Here is a 20,563-nt window from a genome sequence, read left to right as displayed (position 1 = left end):
GAGTACATCTAGCACCACAAATCTCCAACCACAGGTATGCAACACCCTCCCATAGAAAATAATGGAGACGGGCTTAAAATAATAGTCCTCAGGAACTAAGACAAAATTAAGCAACTTATCTTAATTTTTTTAAAATATATTTCATTTAATGTTAAAACAATTACTTATGAATGAAACATAAAATGTTTATTAGAAAATATTGAAAAGCTTTGTTTAACTTTTTATAATGTTTACTATGTAATAAGTTAAGATACTTGACACATTAGGTTGGATTTTCTTACTTAAGTCTTATTAAAATGACGTTATTTAATATTTTCAAATTAAATTTTTAAAAATACATTGAATAATGCTGAAACATTTTTATTATGTACCACGTTTAAAATACTTTTTAATTCATTTACATTAATATTTCAATTCAATATTTTACTAATTTATTTTGTTTAAACTTTTCCTTATATATTAACTGTAGGAATTATGCTCCACCTCACTGAATTGTAGGAGTGGGGACATGTAAGTCAGCACTTTTAAATAACTTTACTACTTTTGGATATTCACCATGTACAAGTATAAAATTACTCATATGTTTACCTTTGAGAATAGGATCCTGAATTTGGTTCTCCTACATCACCAGACGTTATAAATGCAGGCCGCATTTCTCCCCGTCGTACCCAAGAGCTTTAAACTTAAAATTACACAAATATATGCATCTACCACTAGGTGGCATCAGAGCACAAATATTCAGAAGTGGAGGACTTCATTTCATATTCTTGTCTGAGTCCGGATGAAGGTGCTGAACTGATTTACTCTGATCATGACAGTTCGTCTTTAAGAGCAAGTCCACATACACTGAAGGTAGAACATTGCTGGGCAGAGGGCTAAGGTTTAGGGCTTCTGTACTTGTAACTGAACAATTTAATCATATCTTAGCACTCTTTTTTGCACACAGCTTTTAAACTACGAAAGAAAAGCCAAATTATGCTTTGCTAAAGACTTCTTGGAGACATTCAGAAAGCTTCCTGTTGCTTGCCAATGGCTTTGCGGTTTGTCCCTCTGAAGGAGTGAACCCTACACACACTGCCTCTCCTCATATTCTTCCACAAGTGCTCATTTCTGTAAACAAGCCTGTAAATCCTAATCTTATTTTGTCACATTTGCTGTCCGGCTATTTTTTCCAAGGAATCTCTGCGTTCACTTTTCTTTCTCTGACTTCAAAGTGAGAGGATTTATGTGACAATCTTGCTAGATACTGGAGGTAGTAATGGGATTTTTCTAGCATCCAACAACAATTTAATTAACTGTGCAAGTACTTCAGATGAATATATCCGAATTAGAAAAGCACAAATGAAGCACATTTTTTGTTAATTCCGAAGTTTTTTTGTAAAGAAATACTTTAATATGATCAAAGCAAATCAAAGCGCTAGGTGATGCAATTTCCACACATTAAAGTTTGTGTGCTTTATAGTTTTATTAGTATAAGTGTATCTAGGTACAAATGTAATGGCCATTTCAATTTAAATTGTGTTGGCCATTGCAATCAATTGAAAATGGATAGTTTGTAATGGCAGTGTGGTACCACACCCTGCATACTCCACGCCATTTCACTCTACTATGGGCCGCTGCAGTCTACTCTGAAACTCTACACCACTCCACTCTGCGCCACTCCACTCCACTCTACACCACTCCACTCTACACCACTGCACTCTATGCTTCTCTACTCTGCACCACTATGCAATGGCAATTCACTCTATGCCACTCTAACCTGATAGAGACTTCTAGTTGCCGATTTCTTACCTTAGAATTTTCCCCCACGCGTCAGACTGCATCCGGAGATTTTTTCTTTGAACAATACCCTTCTGAGTGGTAGGTGACATCACTACGGGATACGGTCGCGCAGGTTCTGCAGTAGGTAGTGGCAAAGGCTTGTGCTATTGTCTCCCAAGCTGTCACCCATGGGAAGGATGCACAAAGTTCATGATCAGATGTGGACTGGACATGACTGACTCTCTAGGTAGATCAGTTGCGACGACGGTGGCCTTGAGGCGCCACGCCTGGTTGCGTACATCTGGGTTTTCGGGAGATGTCCAACAAACTCTTATGTACATGCCCTTTGATGGCTCCTGTCTCTTTGGAGACAAGGCGGACTCTGCTTTGGAGAGGTTCAATTACTCCTGGGCTACGGCTCGGTCTCTAGGCTTTTCCACTGCCCATAGTCCCCAACAGTCCACCTTTTGCTCCTTTCGTGCAACGGAAGGGGCTCCCTGTTGCGTCGCCATCCCAGCCACTGTGCCACCCATGCTGTTCAGCCACTGCTGGGCGGTGACTCGGAATCCCACATGGGTGTGGGACAGGGAACCAGAGGTCTGCCCAGTCCTCCCCTGCCCCAGCTGCAGCCTCCAAACCCTACTAGTCTGTCCCCTCACTCCAATTCAGTTGGCGGCAGGTTTCTCCATCACCTGCCCCACTGGGAATCCATCACAACAGACAGGTGGGTTTTGCAGATCGTTCGAAGGGGCTACTCCATCCACTTTGAATCTTCCCCACCAGCCATGCTTCCCTCAGTCAGCCTTCTTCTGGAGGATCATTTGGCACTTTTCCGCCAGGAAGTTGTGGCTCTCTTGGCTACTTTCTGGTGCCCAAAAAGGACAAGGGCTTACATCCTATCCTAGACCTTCAAGACCTCAATTACTTCCTCAAGAAGGCAAAATTCAAAATACTCGCCCTGGCTCAGTTCCTGTCTACCTTGGACCCAGGAGACTGGATGATAGCATTGGACTTGTAGGATGCTTATTTCCACATTCCCATCCTGCCTAGCCCCAGACATTACCTACGATTCGTGGTAGGTCACGAGCACTTTCAATTTACCGTGCTCCCCTTCGACCTTACCAGCGCCCCTCAGGTGTTCACGAAAGTGATGTTGGTAGTTGCAGCTCATCTGTGAAGGTTAGGGGTTTCAGCCTTCCCCTACCTCGGCGACTGGATGTTGAAGGCGGACTCCCCCAGAAAGTCATCTCCCACTTTCAGACTATGGCAAACCTCCTGCATACGCTGGAGTTCATTATAAACATCCTGAAGTCACACCTGACTTCCTGTCAGACGCTTCCCTTCATCGGAGCTGTTCTGGACACAGTGCAGTTTTTGGCTTGTCCTCCCGAAAAGCAACTCCAAGCTATTCAGACTATGATTCCGATCTTTCAGCCCTTGTCTTGGGTTTCAGTGAGTCTGTCTCTGAGGCTGCTGGGCCTCATGGCCTCCTGCATCCTGCATCCTGCTAGTGACACATGCCAGATGGCATATGCGAGCTCTGCAGTGGGACTTGAAGTTTCAGTGTCCGCAGCATCAGGGAAATATCTCCGACATGGTCCCGATCTCAGAGCGGACTGCGAAAGACCTGCAGTGGTGGCTTTCGAATCCACATCTCTCTCTCCTCCCCAGCCTGATCTACCCATTATGACAGATGCGTCACTTCTCGGATGGGGTGGCTGCATGAGAGAGACTGAGATCAGAGACCTCTGGTCTCCAGTGGAGACTGGACTCCATATCAATCTTCTGGAGCTCTGGGCGATCAGGCTTGTGTTGAAAGCATTTCTTCTCTCTCTCAAAGGGAAAGTAGTGCAAGTGTTCAAAGACAAAACTGCCATGTGGTACTGGAACATACAGGGAGGAGTGGGGTCCTGGACACTTTGTCAGGAGGCACTACACCTCTGGACATGGTTGGAACATCTGGACATTACCCTGGTGGTTCAACATCTGGCAGTCTGTATGAACGCCAGAGCAGACAAACTCAGCAGTCGATGCATAGCCGATCATGAATGGCGTCTCCATCCGGAGGTGGCGCAAGGTCTCTTTAAGCAGTGGAGAGAGCCTTGGTTAGATCTGTTTGCCTCCGCAGACGCTTTTCATCTCAAGTGGAACTCCGGACCTCCTTTACTCCTTTACGCCTATACTGCTTCTGCCCAGAGTTCTCAAGAAGTTCAGGAGTGACCAGGCCCAAGTTATTTTAGTGGCTCCAGACTGGGCAGGGAGAGTATGTTATCCAGAGCTATTGAGCCTGGCAATCGATCCTCCACTCAGACTGCCTCTTCTGGAGGATCTTCTGTCGCAGCAGCAGGGGACAGTTCTCCACCCGAACCTGTCCAATCTCCACCTTCATGCGTGGAGATTGAGCAGCAGCTGATGACGGCGTTTGACCTTTCCCCCGAAGTTTGTGATGCTATCTTGGCAGCCAGGCTTCCCTCCATCAAAACGGTATACACCTGTCGTTGGCATAAATTTGTGGCATGGTGTACCAACAAATATGTTGATCCCCTTTTTGCTCCTCTTTCTGAGGTTCTTTTGTTCATCATTTCTTTAGCCCAGCAGGGCTCTGCTTTGGGCACTCTTAAAGGGTATTTACCGGCTATTTCAGCCTTTCTTCGGTTACCTGATCAGCCCTCACTCTTTAAGTCTCCTATTGTCAATCGATTCCTTAAAGGTCTCACCCATTTATTTCCTCCCTCTCCAGTTATCATGCCTCAGTGGGACCTCAATCTTGTCCTTACTTTCTTAATGTGTACTTCATTTGAGCCAATACACAATTGCCCTTTACGGCTCCTCCCTTTCAAGACTGTTTTTCTTGTTGCCATCACTTCTGCTCGCAGTGAGTGAGTTTCTACCTCTTCCTTCAAAGCCCTGATACTTGTCTGTGCACCCTGACAAAGTGGTGTTGCGCACTAAGGCTTCCTTCCTTCCCAAAGTTGTTATGACTTCATGTAGGCCAGTCCATCACCTTGCTTACTTCTTACGCACCCCCATATCCTCCTCATGAGGAGGAGAGACTCCACCATGTGGACCCAAAAAGAGCGTTGGCGAAAGATTTCCTGGTGGACGATCAACTCTTTTTTGGAGATGTGGATGCGAAGAAAGGGAAGGCAGTGCAAAAACATACCATCTCTCGACGGGTACTTCTTTGCATCAAGATGTGCTACGCTTTGACCAAGAAGCAACCCCCTAAGGGCTTGCGCGCTCATTCCACCAGAGCAACTGCTGCGTCCACTGAGTTAGCATGCGGAGTTCCTGCCCTGGAAATCTGCCAGGCAGGTACGTGGGCAACCCTGCACACGTTTGCTAAACATTACTACCTGGACAGTCAGGTCTGTCGGGACAGCTACTTTGGTCGTTCGGTCCTGCAGGACTTCCTAATATGCTCTTGGCTTGCAGCCCACCTCCGAGGATGGCATTGCTTGGGTATCTATTCTAAGGTAAGGAATCTGCAATTACAAGTCTCTATCAGATGTACAAGTTACTTACCTTTGGTAGCAAAATATCTGGTAGAGACATATTCTATTTGCAGATTCCTTACCGGCCCACCCATCCTCCCTGCTTGCGAACTGATTTCTAGGGACAGGGATTCCCCACTAAGGTCCTTAGCTCTGGCGCACCAATCTCAGTGTTCTTAGCGACTCTGCGCTTTGGTTTGGAAAGACGTTAAAAGAAACTGACGTCACTGTGCTGAAGCGGTGTCTATGTACAACTCCCGATGTCATCACGGTGAGTACGACGTCGCCTGCGGAGTCGACCGATGCACCTACTGATGTGCAAGGGTATTGCTCGAAGAAAAAATTTCCTGATCCAGTCTGACACCTTGGGGAAAATTCTAAGGTAAGGAATCTGCAACTAGAATATGTCTCTACCAGATATATCTTTACCGAAGGTAAGTAACTTGTACATCTAGACCATTGCACCCTTTGCCAGTGCACTGTACACCACTCCACTCTACTCTGCAACACTGTACTCCACTTCACTCTGCAACATTGCACTCTGTGCCACTGTGTGCCGTGCCCATGCATTCTACTCTGTACCACTCCACTCTACACTCCTGCATTCTGCCAGTGCATTGTATGCCACCTTAATGTACTCTGCACCACTACACTCTGCCACTGCACTCTACACCACTTTACTCAATGCCATTGCATTCTACACCACTCTACTCTATGCCACTGCACTCGAACCTGCACCACTCAACGCCACTTCATTCTACTCTAAAACAATCTACTGTACCTCACTGCATTCTACACCACTCCACTCTACTCCACTGTACTCTGCGCAAGCGCACTCTTGTCACTCCACTCCCATGCCACTGTACTCTATGCCTCTGTACTCTATGCCACTGCTCTATCTGCTACTCTATGCCACTGCACTCTACACCAGTGCACTCGACACCACTGCACTCTACGACACTCTACTCTGCAACACTACATACTGTCACTGCCTCACTCCACTCTACACCACTGCACTGTATGCTACTCTGCACCTCTCTAGCCCACTGGACTCTCTGCCACTCTACTTTATGCCTTTCTGCTCTGCACTACTGTACTCTATGCCACTCTACACCACTGTACTGTACGCCAGTGTACTCTTCACCACACCAGTCTGCACCACTGTACTCTACTATGCACCACTGTCATCTACGCCACTGCATTATACACCACTGAGTTCTATGTCTGTGCTGTCTACGCCACTGTACTCAATGCCACTATGCTCTGCAATGCTCTATGCCAGTATACTCTACACCAGCCCACTCTACTCCATGCCTCTGTGTTCCACTTAACACATGGCACTGCTCTCTACTCTGCACCACTCTACACCACTGCACTCTATACAACTGTACTGAACATCACTGCACTCTACTCTGCACCACTGTCCTCGACACCACTGCATTCTATGCCACTGTCCTCAACTCTACTCAACACCAATGCACTCGAAGCCACACTACTATGCACTACTACATTCTGCGCCACTGCACTCAATGCCACTTTACTCTGCATCACTCTGCTCTACACTACTGTACTCTGCAGCACTCCACTCTATGCAACTGCACTCTACAGCACTATACTCTACACCATTCTAAGCCACTGCACTCAGTGCCACACTACTCTGCACCACTAAACCACTGTCTCTGCACCACTACACTCTATGCCATTGCACTTTACTATGCAACACTCATCTACACTGCTGAATTATGTGTTTCTGCACTCTACATCACTATGCTCTGCAACATTCTATGCCAGTGCACTATACACCAATCCACGCTGCTCTACACCGCTTCACTGTATGCCACTCTAGGCAACTCTACTCAGTGCCACTCTGCTCCACTATTCATAATTCCAATCTGACACTCTATGCCACTCTCTTCTTCACCATTGATTTTTAGTCACGCTGAACAGAAGCCATGCTGGTGTACAACATGGCTAAAACAGATTGCCAAAGCCAATAGCGTTTGTAGAGGTGAGGCCTATTGGCTTTGCCAAAACTTATTTAAGTCTTTGTTTTTTCTGCTGAATACTTTTTTTTCTTCCAAAGGCAAGACATATTTTGGGGAATATTATGTTACTGATACAGCAAAGTTGAGTGGTACATTTGCTACTTTGTGATACGGTACACCCTACCTGCTTGTGTTTAATAAACTGTGTTGCTTGAGGAATCTTGAAGTATTTATTTTCATGTCAGTTACTTCAGAGAAATTAGATATAGGAGCAGAACAAGGAGTGTGAATGGTGCAATTAAGATGGGTGGCTTGTGAGCAGTAGACGGGGAAGAGACAAATGGATACACACAGATAGTGAGAGATAGCTGGGTAGAGAGAAAGTGATTGAGCGTTGCACAGACAGACGGGAAAAGAGACAGGCTGGAGGAGCACTGTTAGCTAGAGCGAAAATTGTGTTTGTGTTAGAATGGGGGGAACTGGTCGGTACCATAGATTACCTTATTTAGTAGCTGACACATGGATTGAGAGGGCTGGTTTAGTCCCTGCATTCTCTGATTTTCCTCTTGGAAGTGGGGAGGGAACTTGTTGGTTCCCTGTGGCAAGTTATAGGCTTGAGTAATGGGCAAGCTGGTCTTGCTGTTCATGTATTGCATCACCTTGTGTCGTGATGCAGGGGCCTCTGCCTGATGATCTGACCCAGGGATTCAGCTCTGATGAATGAGCTACATGGAACCTGTACCGTTATACAGGGAGTGCAGAATTATTAGGCAAATGAGTATTTTGACCACATCATCCTCTTTATGCATGTTGTCTTACTCCAAGCTGTATAGGCTCGAAAGCCTACTACCAATTAAGCATATTAGGTGATGGGCATCTCTGTAATGAGAAGGGGTGTGGTCTAATGACATCAACACCCTATATCAGGTGTGCATAATTATTAGGCAACTTCCTTTCCTTTGGCAAAATGGGTCAAAAGAAGGAATTGACAGGCTCAGAAAAGTCAAAAATAGTGAGATATCTTGCAGAGGGATGCAGCACTCTTAAAATTGCAAAGCTTCTGAAGCGTGATCATCGAACAATCAAGCGTTTCATTCAAAATAGTCAACAGGGTCGCAAGAAGCGTGTGGAAAAACCAAGGCGCAAAATAACTGCCCATGAACTGAGAAAAGTCAAGCGTGCAGCTGCCACGATGCCACTTACCACCAGTTTGGCCATATTTCAGAGCTGCAACATCACTGGAGTGCCCAAAAGCACAAGGTGTGCAATACTCAGAGACATGGCCAAGGTAAGAAAGGCTGAAAGACGACCACCACTAAACGAGACTCAAGCTGAAACGTCAAGACTGGGCCAATAAATATCTCAAGACTGATTTTTCTAAGGTTTTATGGACTGATGAAATGAGAGTGAGTCTTGATGGGCCAGATGGATGGGCCCGTGGCTGGATTGGTAAAGGGCAGAGAGCTCCAGTCCGACTCAGACGCCAGCAAGGTGGAGGTGGAGTACTGGTTTGGGCTGGTATCATCAAAGATGAGCTTGTGGGGCCTTTTCGGGTTGAGGATGGAGTCAAGCTCAACTCCCAGTCCTACTGCCAGTTCCTGGAAGACACCTTCTTCAAGCAGTGGTACAGGAAGAAGTCTGCATCCTTCAAGAAAAACATGATTTTCATGCAGAACAATGCTCCATCACACGCGTCCAAGTACTCCACACCGTGGCTGGCAAGAAAGGGTATAAAAGTAGGAAATCTAATGACATGGCCTCCTTGTTCACCTGATCTGAACCCCATTGAGAACCTGTGGTCCATCATCAAATGTGAGATTTACAAGGAGGGAAAACAGTACACCTCTCTGAACAGTGTCTTGGAGGCTGTGGTTGCTGCTGCACGCAATGTTGATGGTGAACAGATCAAAACACTGACAGAATCCATGGATGGCAGGCTTTTGAGTGTCCTTGCAAAGAAAGGTGGCTATATTGGTCACTGATTTGTTTTTGTTTTGTTTTTGAATGTCAGAAATGTATATTTGTGAATGTTGAGATGTTATATTGGTTTCACTGGTAATAATAAATAATTGAAATGGGTATATATTTTTTTTTTGTTAAGTTGCCTAATAATTATGCACAGTAATAGTCACCTGCACACACAGATATCCCCCTAACATAGCTAAAACTAAAAACAAACTAAAAACTACTTCCAAAAATATTCAGCTTTGATATTAATGAGTTTTTTGGGTTCATTGAGAACATGGTTGTTATTCAATAATAAAATTAATCCTCAAAAATACAACTTGCCTAATAATTCTGCACTCCCTGTATGTACATTGGTGGCCTTTCAGGAAATTTGCTTCCCTGATATCTCTCAGTACGTTTAGAAGGCTCCATCTGAACTTGATTAGGCTGTTCTGGTGGTAAAACACTTTATTGAACTCAAGTAACCCGCTTCCGCACTGTACCAATTGATTGGTGAATCTTTTGAATTTGAATGATGTCTTTACTCTAAAACCTCAAGAATGTTTCATCATTGATATATAAATCTGAAGAATATGCAGGAAATAGATATCCAGCTTAACAAATAGTTACATGTTGTAATGATATTTAGAGTGGAAACTCATTTCCTTCTGTGGATTGTACATGCCTTTTATGTAAATGTTTCCTTTCTGTAGCACTCTCGGTTACAACACATATAAGCTGTTCCATAAAGCTTGTGTTAACAATTAGATGAGTTTTGAGCAAACAGACATCTGAAGACTGTATCTACTCCTTAATAGATGAGTGTTCAAATGTTAGCCTGCTTGACCCGTGGGTACTCTGCCCAGGACTGGCATTTCTTGTAGTAGTTTTGAATATTAGAGAGTTGGCACGTCGAGAGCTGGTTCTTTACATCTGCCAGGCTGTTACGGGGGTGTCAGTGAACACTTTCACCAGGCATCCCTGCCTTGACAGCCAGGTCCGATGGAAGGGACATTTTGCCCTATCAGTCCTGCAGGTCTTTATGATCTGAGCCCACTCTACAGACTCTCCACCTTGAGATGGTACTGTTTTGGAATATATTCTAAGGTAAAGAATCTGCTGTTAGAAGTATCTGTCCAAGCACACGTTACTTACCATCTGTAACACTCTTGCTGGTGGATACTGTAACTGCGGTTTCCTAACTCCTCTCCTTCCTGTTACTTTGAACAACCCCCTTTAAACATCTCAAATGTCCCAAGTTAGACATCTGAGCAGTGGTACCACCACCTGTTCGTGCTCCACGTCTGAGAGCACAGAGACAAGCAAGAAACTGACGTCAGCATACAAGGGTGGTGCTTATATGCGACTCCGCTTCTTCACTTATGTGATGTTATGGAGCCGAGAGCCTTACTGCCACCTAGCGGCATGCGGGATGATTACTATAAATGCTTTCCCGATCCAGTCTGGCATCTGGGGAATACTTGAATGTGAGAACTATTCGGTAAGACAGACTATCCACCAGAAAGTGTGTTACCATTCAGTTAAATAACGCATGCTCCTCTTCTGACCTCGAGCAGCAACAAACAAATGTAAAGGTCACTGAAAAACTGTTGAAAGGAATCGATGGAAAGGAGAATGTCATTTGGAGCTCTGCTTGTGTCAGTCATTGCACCCAAACCCAGTCTTCACCACTGCGTCTTCTTATACAGACCCTCCCATTGATTTACCAACAGTTTTCTCTTAAAATGCTGTACCTGACTCCTTTACAAGAGTTGTCAGAAATAACCTGTGTATTCCTGCAACCCGAGCAAGACCAACCACCCCTTCATGGTAGAAACAACATACGTTGACTTTATCAATCTGTTCCATGATGTTTCTTAATTTTACACACTGAACAGATCTCATTTGTTAGGTATCTTCTATGCAATCCCCTACTTGTGATGAATCAATACCAGTGACATGGAGAAGGTCTACCCCATAGCAAATTAGAGTGACTAGAACAGTCCATCCGTCACTCAAGTGAAATTCAAATTCTGCAATGTATGAAGACTAATAATTAGTAATGCAGATCAACTTTACTGGACGGGCATAGATGTTATAACATGCCCTGCTAATGCAAGTCAAAATTTGATAACTAGGGATAGTTAGCACTGGGCTCGTTTAAGCATTCACAAAAAAATACAATAGACCCAAGGCAGTTCTTAGTAACAAAAATAAAGAGTAGTTGGATAGTGAACATTTAAAAAAAACACCATAGAGGGGAGACACCCTATGGTCCCGGCTTCCAGCCATTTTGAGTGGCTCAAGAAGAACCACCACTTCACCTGAGCAGATGAAAAGTGTTTAGGCCACAATATCCCCAGCCTTCTGTATAGCCCCAGTTAAATATTCACTTCCTGAAGAAGAGCCCTGTGTGGACACTCTGATCTTCTGAAAAATGACTTTGCTGGAGCATCCAAGAGCTATGTGCCAAAATAGTAAACCGGGAATGGCATGACCCTGGCTGTCTTGAATGATTCGCCAAGGAGTGCTTGCAAAGAAAACGCCTGTTCTCCCTCTCCTAGCAGCTTGCTATTGCTTGGACAAAGAGGAGAAAAACTTCATCCAGCTAAGGACAAAGATGCAAAAGGTTACTAGCCAAGAAGAAACTGAAAGCGCAGCAGAACTGTGACAAGATATCAAGCAGGCAGCTAATGAGAAAACCCCAGAGTGTGTCTGTGGGCTCGTAGCATGCAGTTGTCGAGGATACACAAACACACAAAAGACGTGTAGGTGCACAGGAGTGGGTCATGGCAGTGCCTACAGCAATAAAGTTTACACTTACGGAGTTGCATAGCCTTAACTTGTACAAGTAGACTTTGCAGGTCTTTGTGATTTCTCCGCGTGTACCATGAATAGCTCATAAAACATCGCCACTTATCAAGACAAGATAGGAAAAGTGGTAAAATAAAGTAGACCTGAGTTTATTGTAACATGCGGGAGAATGTAGATTTTAGAACACATCATGAATTTATTAAATATGTTTACAAGGTTGTTACTGAGACAGTTAAATCTAGGAAACGAGAATAGGATGAAGAAGCTAGTATATCATTTTCTTATGTATTTTTACAGCTCTTCATATACCATTTTTTTAAAAATTATTGTATGGTATCACAGTGCTAAGATTTGGGTGGCAGAGTAAAATGGTTCTAGGATAACGTTTTGATTTTTACCAAGAACCCGATGCAACATGGAAGAAAGCGTCGGTCCGGTTAGAAAAAAAAACTGGTTTCTGTCTGGCACTGGAGAAATGCAGTCTGTACAAGGCGCAGGTTGCCTGTCTGGTGTATACCACACCCGCCAATGATGTCTTTGCAAAACATTCCTTAGTACATGCCATAGGGAAAGCACCACCATCAGACAACAAGGAAAAATTATTGTCCTTCCTGGGACTATGTGATTTGTATTCTTAGTTTGTTCAGAACTTTGAAGCCTATGAGAAAGTTTCCACTGAAAGGGGCAGAGTACCAGTGGGGTGTTGACCAACAAACCGCTTTTGAAATGATCAAAGAGCAGATTGTTTTTGCACCTACTTTGAACCCCTTCTCGGTAGCTAAAAGATGCATTATTACGATGGCAGCACCAAGTCCGTATGCACCATACGGACTTGGTGCTGTCGTCTCCCAAAAAGCTGCAAATAATGACAGCTGAGTAGCAGCATATAACTTAAGGACACAGAAGAAGGTTGAAATACGCTATCCAATCTTAGGGAACTTCTGGCATGTGTAAAGGCGTTAGCCATTTCAGATATTTTATTTGGGGAGTAATTTAACGCTGCAAACAGATCATAAACCCTCGATCCACATTCGGGTCTCACATTCGGTTTGAAGACAACGGCTACGATTGTGCGCTGTGTGCACTGCAGCTTGCCTGTCTTGTTCACCTTGTGCAAGTGATGAGCACCAAAGTGAGCATGATGCGTAAGTGGATATGGTTGCGAATGTGAATGGTGTGTGCGAAGTGGTGGAACACAAATTCACCGAAGTCGTTTGGATATCAGCAGAGGAAACTTATGAATCTCTAAAAATTTGTCAGGAAGTATGTTAGTGAATGATTGCCCAAAAACGCTTTCCCTCTTTACAGCCAGTTAACTAAGTTGCTGAGGAAGTAAGAGTAGTGAATGGTTTGGTTTTCCACAAGGATACCTGTCTTCCGCCTAAATGAGCTTGCACTTTGATTTTACAAGCTTGTAATCACGGCCACATGGAGATGCCTGCTTTGAAAAACCTTATCAAGTCAAATTTTTGGTGGCCACATGTGGCGGCTGATAGGGAGTATTAGGTCAGGAACTGTGGAGATTGCATGACAGGTAACAAATGCTACAAATGTTGCACCCCACCTATGCAACCTGTTCAGTGGCCAAAAAGTCCTTGGCAGGTACTCAGTCTTGATATTGTGGGATTATTCAAGCATCTTATTTTTTCATTAAAATTTGCTATGATAATAGATTTCCACTGTAAGTGGCCTGAAGTTAAATTTGTTGAAAAAAAAGAGTACTTAAGGAATCATATGTTGACTGAAGTGTTCAGCAAGCAAGCGTGCCCAGAGACACTAGTGATGGTTATTTGTGAGCAGTTGAGATTTTGAGAGATGGAGGTTTTAGAAGAACACAGGATATCACAAGTTACTTGTGTTTTGAACAATCCACAACGTAATGGCCAAGGTAAACACTTCAACCACTATCTTAAAGGTAGTGTACATCTGCTTATGCCCAAACACAAACCTGTGATCCTGAATGTAAGAGAGAGGTGGTGATCCTACAGGATTTCACCTAACTCAGTGACAGGTGAAAGCCCTTTTCTCTTGTAGAAATAATGGCAACCTGTGCTTGGTATTTACCATTGGTGACTCAGAAATACAATTTTCTCAAGGAAAAAAGCAATTATATTGTTAACCATCAGAAACATTCTGATAAAGTGAAGTCTCATCAATTGAGGTCTAAGGTATGAAAACACAAGTGTGCTTTCAAACCCCATGAACTCAGAGTAGGTGCATTTGTAAGACTCAAAATCTCTGGTGATGTTGAGGAAGAATATTCAAAATTTACAAACTCGATAACAATTGTCAGATTAAACAAGGGAAGTGTAATTACCCAAGATGGGAAGTGCTGGAGCATGAGCTGTATGCCCAGATGTATGCATGGTGGGAATGATGTGGATTTTGAGAACATTAATTATGACACTATACGTGATTTTATATGTGAGGGTAAAAAGAACTCTTTGGAGGTGAGTGAGCCCAAGTCAGAGCAGTGTCCTGTTGATAGGGACACCTGTTATTTGAATGTCTACTCTGAAGTATCATTTGAGCTACAAGTAAATTACGAATCACATGACGTTTCCATTGCACAGTGGGTAAAGTCTTCTGCCGGAATTTTAGAACTTCTTTATTGAGAATTCTTTAGGAATTATGCTGTTTTTAATTTTTTTCTCAAAAGATCTGGTATTCTTCAGTCTACCAAACCCTGTTTATTGGGCTCTATCGCTTTCTCCTCTTGTTGTTTTGATGAGTGGATTTCGGGCTCCTTGGATATGGTGTTACCTGTTAAGAGACTTAAGACCCCTCCTTTGAAAAAAACATCTCCTTGGTTCAACGCTAGCCTTCTCGCCCTCAAAAAGGAGTGTAAACGCCTGGAAAGACGTTGGCAGGAGGCTTACGATGAGAAGTGCAAAAATGAATACAGAAGTTCTGTTAGGTACTCTCACGCTGCCATAAAATCGTCCCAGTCTGCTTAATGCGCAAAAATTGAGCTCTCTGTCAACTCTCCCACAGAGCTTTTTTAGATCCAGAAGGCTATTACTGAGCCCAAGTCAAGGGATCTTGCCTTTGAAGCAAAGCCTGAACACAGTAATACATTGACAGTTTACCTTCAGAAAAACGTTCCGAATATTTATTTCCCTTTCCCTAATAGTCCTATAATTGAGGATCCACCAGTCATTAAGCCCATATCTGCATGGCCATTAGGGACTCTCTCAGCCTTCTCTCAATTGTCGGTTTATCTTCTTGCCGATCTTTTATCATCAGTCAAATATGGCTCACCCCTTGATCCTGCCTCCATACATATTTTACGGCAGGGCATTGATGGCATTGCCCCTCTTCTGGTTGACCTGTTGAATCTGTCTCTCACTACAGGTGAAGTCTCTCCACAATGGAAGCACGCAGAGGTCTAACCCTTAATAAAGTTGGGCTTGATCCGAATTGTTTAAGTAACTTTATACCTATCTCTGTTTTACCTGATCTATCAGAAATCCTTGAAAAACATGTTAACAAGCACCTTTCTTCTTTTCCTGAGGCGAATGACATTCTCCACCCCTCACAAATGGGATTTAGACCATAACACAGTACAGAAACAGCGTTGCTCACCGTAGTGGGAGAACTCTTTTGAAGGACTGCAGAGGCGCATCAGCTCTGATCTTATTAGATTTGAGTGCTGTTTTTGACACGTTAGATCATTCCACTTGGATTCACAGAATCTCTAATGTTGGAGTCACAGGTTCTGCCCTAAAGTGATTTTCCTCCTTTTTGGAAAATAGAACCTTTTTGGAAAATAGAACTACTCCAGTCCGAATAACAGGAGTGGTTCTTGACCACTCCAAATATTCGGAGGGTCTTCCTTTGGGGTGTTGGGTTCCACTCTTTTCAATCCGTATGTGTTGCCATTGGCTAAAATTGTAGGTTCATTTGGACGGTTTAGTTTCTTATGCCGATGACACTGAATTGGTGGTGTTCATCCCTCCTGATCCCGGCTCCAGTCACCATAACCTGGCAGCTTGCCTGCAAGTATTGTCAAACTGGGTGACCAATAGTAAGCTTAAGCTTAATGATTCTAGGCAATATCCTCAGTAAAAAGATCCCAACCACTCCTCCAGCTTGCCTAAAAGGTTTGCCGAGCCCGAAGGTGCTGATGATAAGTCTCAGAATGTGGCTGGACTGTAGTCTTACTATGGAGTATCAAGCCAAAAAGCTTCCTACTTACAGATTTGGAGCACTCATATTTCTGAGAAAGGTCCTTTCTCTTCTTCCTTTTGTAGCAAAGTGGCTAATTATACAGGCCCTCATAATTTCACGCCTCTATTATGGCAGTGTTCTATATCTTGGCTTGCCAGGTTATATCAGTAATAGACTACAGGTTGTACAAAATACAGCCACTACGCTGATGATAGATCTGCCGAGACACCACTCTACAAGGAAAGCTTTAGAGGCCTTGCATTGGCTGCCGGTCCAACAACATATCCAATTTAAGGCTCTCTGCATTCTGTATAAAGCTTTTTACAGGATAGCCCCTCTCCTATTGAGATCTTTTGCCTCCCCTTATATTCCAAACAAGCTGCTTAGATCCTCGTTCGCTCAGCTGCTTCAGATTCCCACAGTGAAGAAAGCTTGATGGGGAGGCCAGTCCTTTTCTCATTTAGCTGCCAAACTGTGGAATACCTTTCCTCTTGTGGTGCAGTGACTTTCTAGTGAGCTCTGTTCCGCATGCTTTAATGACCTGGTTGTTTACTAACTAATACTTTCAGTCTTGTCTAGTGGCTCTGTACCAGCGCTGGGAGGCCTCCGGGTAGCCATGCGCTTTATAAATTTCCTAGACTGGACTTCTGCTGCCTCTTTTCCACCTTCATTCCCTCTGTTTGTATGTCTTTGGAATATTGTGCCCTAAGGCATTTGGTGGTGACAGTTGGAATTGTTATTGGGATGAGGCTCTTAGCACACATATACACTCTTGCCTATCTTGAAATATACCTTGATACTACATTTTTGATGTCTTGTTCTGATATATGACAAACATATTAGTGTATTATGTCACTTTCTTGTGTGCTTCCACTTCATGATCAGTTCCACAAGCGTACCAAACCGGCTAAAAGCAACGTAAGTGATATATAAAAAGTTCAATTAAAATAGGTAGGAACAACCTAATTAGTTGAGGAAAGTTGTTGTTTGAGTTATAGTGTCTTGGAATTCAGGATGCCACAAACTGTACTTGATTCATTTTCTCTCAATGTTTTTCTTCCCCATGTAGATGAAAATCAGAAAATATCTTTTTAGTTCATTGCCACTATGGATGAAACATGTATCAGAAGACAAGCTCCAGACCTTTGCAGAGGCCTTTATGATACAGCATTTTGAGCCTGAAAATAGATTTCAAAACCAGGAGCTTTGTTTGAGCATCGTGGAGGGTCTTGTCCAAGCTATGAAGCTTCCTAGTCCACCTCAGTACTGCTGGAGCATCTTATGCAAAACAGCTGAGAAGATTTTTACAGTTCTGCCAAATAAAATTCAGGTAAGCAATGCAATCAGTTACTTTTAAAAAAGAACAAATGGCAATTAATTTCTCTCATGATGTGCCTGCTTGCCATGCTTTGCTGTAGGATACCAATTTGAACTTGGAAGTTTTGGTAATCCCACTCTCTTAAGTTGTATGAATTATTAGGAACCATAACTCCAATAACGCAATCTTTGGGCAATTGCTTCTTGTCTTTTACTGATATGTTGGCTGGTATTTACTCTACAAATGACGTACAGTAGGGTGTCTCCCAATTTTATTCACCGTGTAGATGTTACTTTAACCATATTTGTGGCAGAAGCATCATGAGTTATTCTGGTCCCTTCTCCGTTGGCGCCCATCCTGACATCGCCAGCAACAGAGTTGAACTCTCTGAGAGCTCTAGCGTCTGGCCCCCTTCCTGTATTTGTCTCAAACTCAGCCGAGATCATCCTCTGATTCCAATCCAGCACATCTTGCTCCAATGCAATCTGCTTCTGACAAAACGCCTCGGGCATGATTTAGAGTTTGGTGAACAGATGACTTCATTACAAACATGACAGATATCTCGTCCGCCGTATTGCGATTATCATAGGCTAAAATGGGATTGTAATACGGTGGATGGGATGTCCATCACGTTTGTGACAGAGTAACCCGCTCTGCCAAACTTTGAATCAGGCCCTTACTCTGCCATGGAGCTGTCTGCAGTTGTTCCACCAGCTTTTCGGTTTCAGCTCTTATCAGAGTGCCATTAGTTGGAGATAACAATGGAGATGATGAGGATGATTTACCCTCATACTATTATGATGACAGTATGTATGTAGGTTTACGGGAGGGCAATGGGCTTCATAGTTCCCCTGATAAAGTGTTGATCTCTCCATTTGGGACAAAATGAAAGAGAGCGGTTGATTTGCTGTAGTTATGAGACATGCTGCTGTGTACCCAGATTTTCAACTTTCATCTTATTTTCTAAGGCAGTATCCTACACCAGAGAGTTTGGAGTTGCAAGCTTCCATCACCAAGATGAATACTAATTTGTTCCCCAAGTCTTCCCTCAAACTGTGAGCTGAAACGAATTAAGTTTTTTAAACAAATGTTCTCCTTAGCCAGTCCAACCTGATGTAGGTCAATACCAGTTCTTCCTAGGCCAGTTTACGACTGCCCTCTGGCAACATGTCCAGCGAGATTGTGCCAGGGATCCTGGAAGAATATAAGGCCTCTTTGGTTTGGTTCATTTCCATATGGTCAGAATGCAGCGAAATGTATAATTCAGAATTACCTGGATACCGCTGACTATTTAGGATGACCAACTGGCACTACTGTGGTGCTTTGTTGCCACGCATGGATGAGATCCACAGGCTTTTTTAGGAGATCTACAGGCATCCCTCACAGACATGACTTTTGAAGGATCCTTCCTTTTTTGGGGAAAAAGCTGATTCTTCAAGGAAAGTCGTGCCATAGTGCTCCTTTTAGAGCTTTCAACCCTTGCAGAAACGTTCCCTCATCAGCTCTGGCCCTTCTGATGGATACTTCTTACTGCCGATTTGTCACCTTGTGAATAATCCCCAGGCGCCCTACTGGACCAGGAAATTTTAAGAGCATTTCTTCTTACACTGATAGATGGCATCTTGCCGCTCAGAGATAATGTCATTCCGCTCTGGAAGTGACGAGCAGAGCCACAAATAAACACCACCCATGCGCACTGTCACTTTCTTTCTTTCTGTACTTTCAGTCTGGGGTCCAGAGCTTCTCCCTGGTCTTTGATTTCAAAGCCTGTGGCAACTGTGCCCAAATGTATGCCAAAGCCATATGAGAAGGCAAAGCTAAACTCTGTCATCAAGCATAAGAAGACTCTGAGCTATGACTGGTCAAGTCAAATGGATGGTCACCTTCTTGCTTTCCATAGTGTTTCCCTAGGCAAGTTTTCATTGCTGTCGAAATGTTCAGGAAAGTAGTAGAAAAAAACATAAGAAATCCAAGCGGAAAATTGCCCTTTACTGCCACTCTCAAACTCCAGAGAAAGCATGAGAGTGTCACTACGCCTTCCTGTCTCACTACCAGTCTCCATTGGAGCCTACCCGCGTCTGTTTCCGACACACCCTAAATTTCTAGGTCCATCAATAACGTCCCAACAAGTTGAAGCTTTCAGGGATCTTCAGTTTTTCAGAAGTTCCCCCTGGCACGCCTTTGGCCCCTCAGGTGCCTCCAGCGGTCTGCAGTTGGTGCCATCTTTACCCCTTGGACCCATGGTCAGGTGCAGCACCAACTCAGTTGCCTGCTTCGGCTCTGGCACCATAGCCTGTGCCTATCTCACTTGCATTGACACCAGTGTCGACTCTGAATGAGGATATACAGCGTATAGTGCTATATGATTGAAATTACTCTACTATGGCTTCGACTGAAGTCGAGCCAAGCACTCATCAGCACGTAACTGCTTGCCAACCATTCTGCCCTTGCTGTCACCACGTTAGGACACAGACTTTGCATAGTCTTTTAGGCACAGATTCCAAAAATAATAACTATGATGAGAGTGTCGATTGTGTCCCCCAGTATGAGGAAGACAATTGGTATGAAGAGATTCAGGATGCCATTGGGCTTATCACTTCCCGTAATACTGGCCCAGTTTCTCCCCCGAGTCTTTGTACAGAGGAAAGCACCTCTTTCACCACGTTTTTGCTAAAGGTGACTGATATGCTGGGCTTGCAATTACTGACCATGGAAGTAAAAAATAATTGTGTTAACGGAAGTTCCACAGCATGGGCATATACCAACTGCGCCTCCGTGCCAGTTCAACTACACACTTAATTGACACTCTTCTGGGCACCTGGGCTAAGCCCTGTTCAGAGCTGCCCATCAGTAGACAGGTTTCCAGTCGCCATCACATGCGCCTGTGCACCTACCTTTTTAACAAATAATCCCACTTGGGAGAATCTGGTTGTACGAACATCCACCAGCAGGATCAACCAAAATGCTCTTCCAACCAGACCTCCCAACCATAATTCCAAACTGATAGAAACTTTTGGTAAAATAATTTCTCCCCTCTATCAAACAGAGACAACTCTCTTTAAAGATGCTTAATG

At 43.8% G+C, this 20,563-nt stretch overlaps 1 protein-coding gene across 1 annotated transcript in view; it reads left to right on the top strand.

The window, feature by feature from the left end:
- The window catches only part of FOCAD (focadhesin), a 1,081,710-nt gene that overhangs the window by 919,361 nt on the left and 141,786 nt on the right, over nucleotides 1–20,563 (top strand). Inside the window, exon 38 of the mRNA XM_069239095.1 lies at nucleotides 17,241–17,501. Within this exon, the coding sequence (XP_069095196.1) occupies nucleotides 17,241–17,501 (261 nt within the window). The remainder of the gene's footprint in view (nucleotides 1–17,240; nucleotides 17,502–20,563) is intronic.

Source organism: Pleurodeles waltl, chromosome 1_2 (genome assembly GCF_031143425.1).
Source record: "Pleurodeles waltl isolate 20211129_DDA chromosome 1_2, aPleWal1.hap1.20221129, whole genome shotgun sequence".
In the NCBI taxonomy this organism is placed as follows: Eukaryota; Metazoa; Chordata; class Amphibia; order Caudata; family Salamandridae; genus Pleurodeles; species Pleurodeles waltl.
This window is presented reverse-complemented; position numbering and strand designations above follow the sequence as displayed.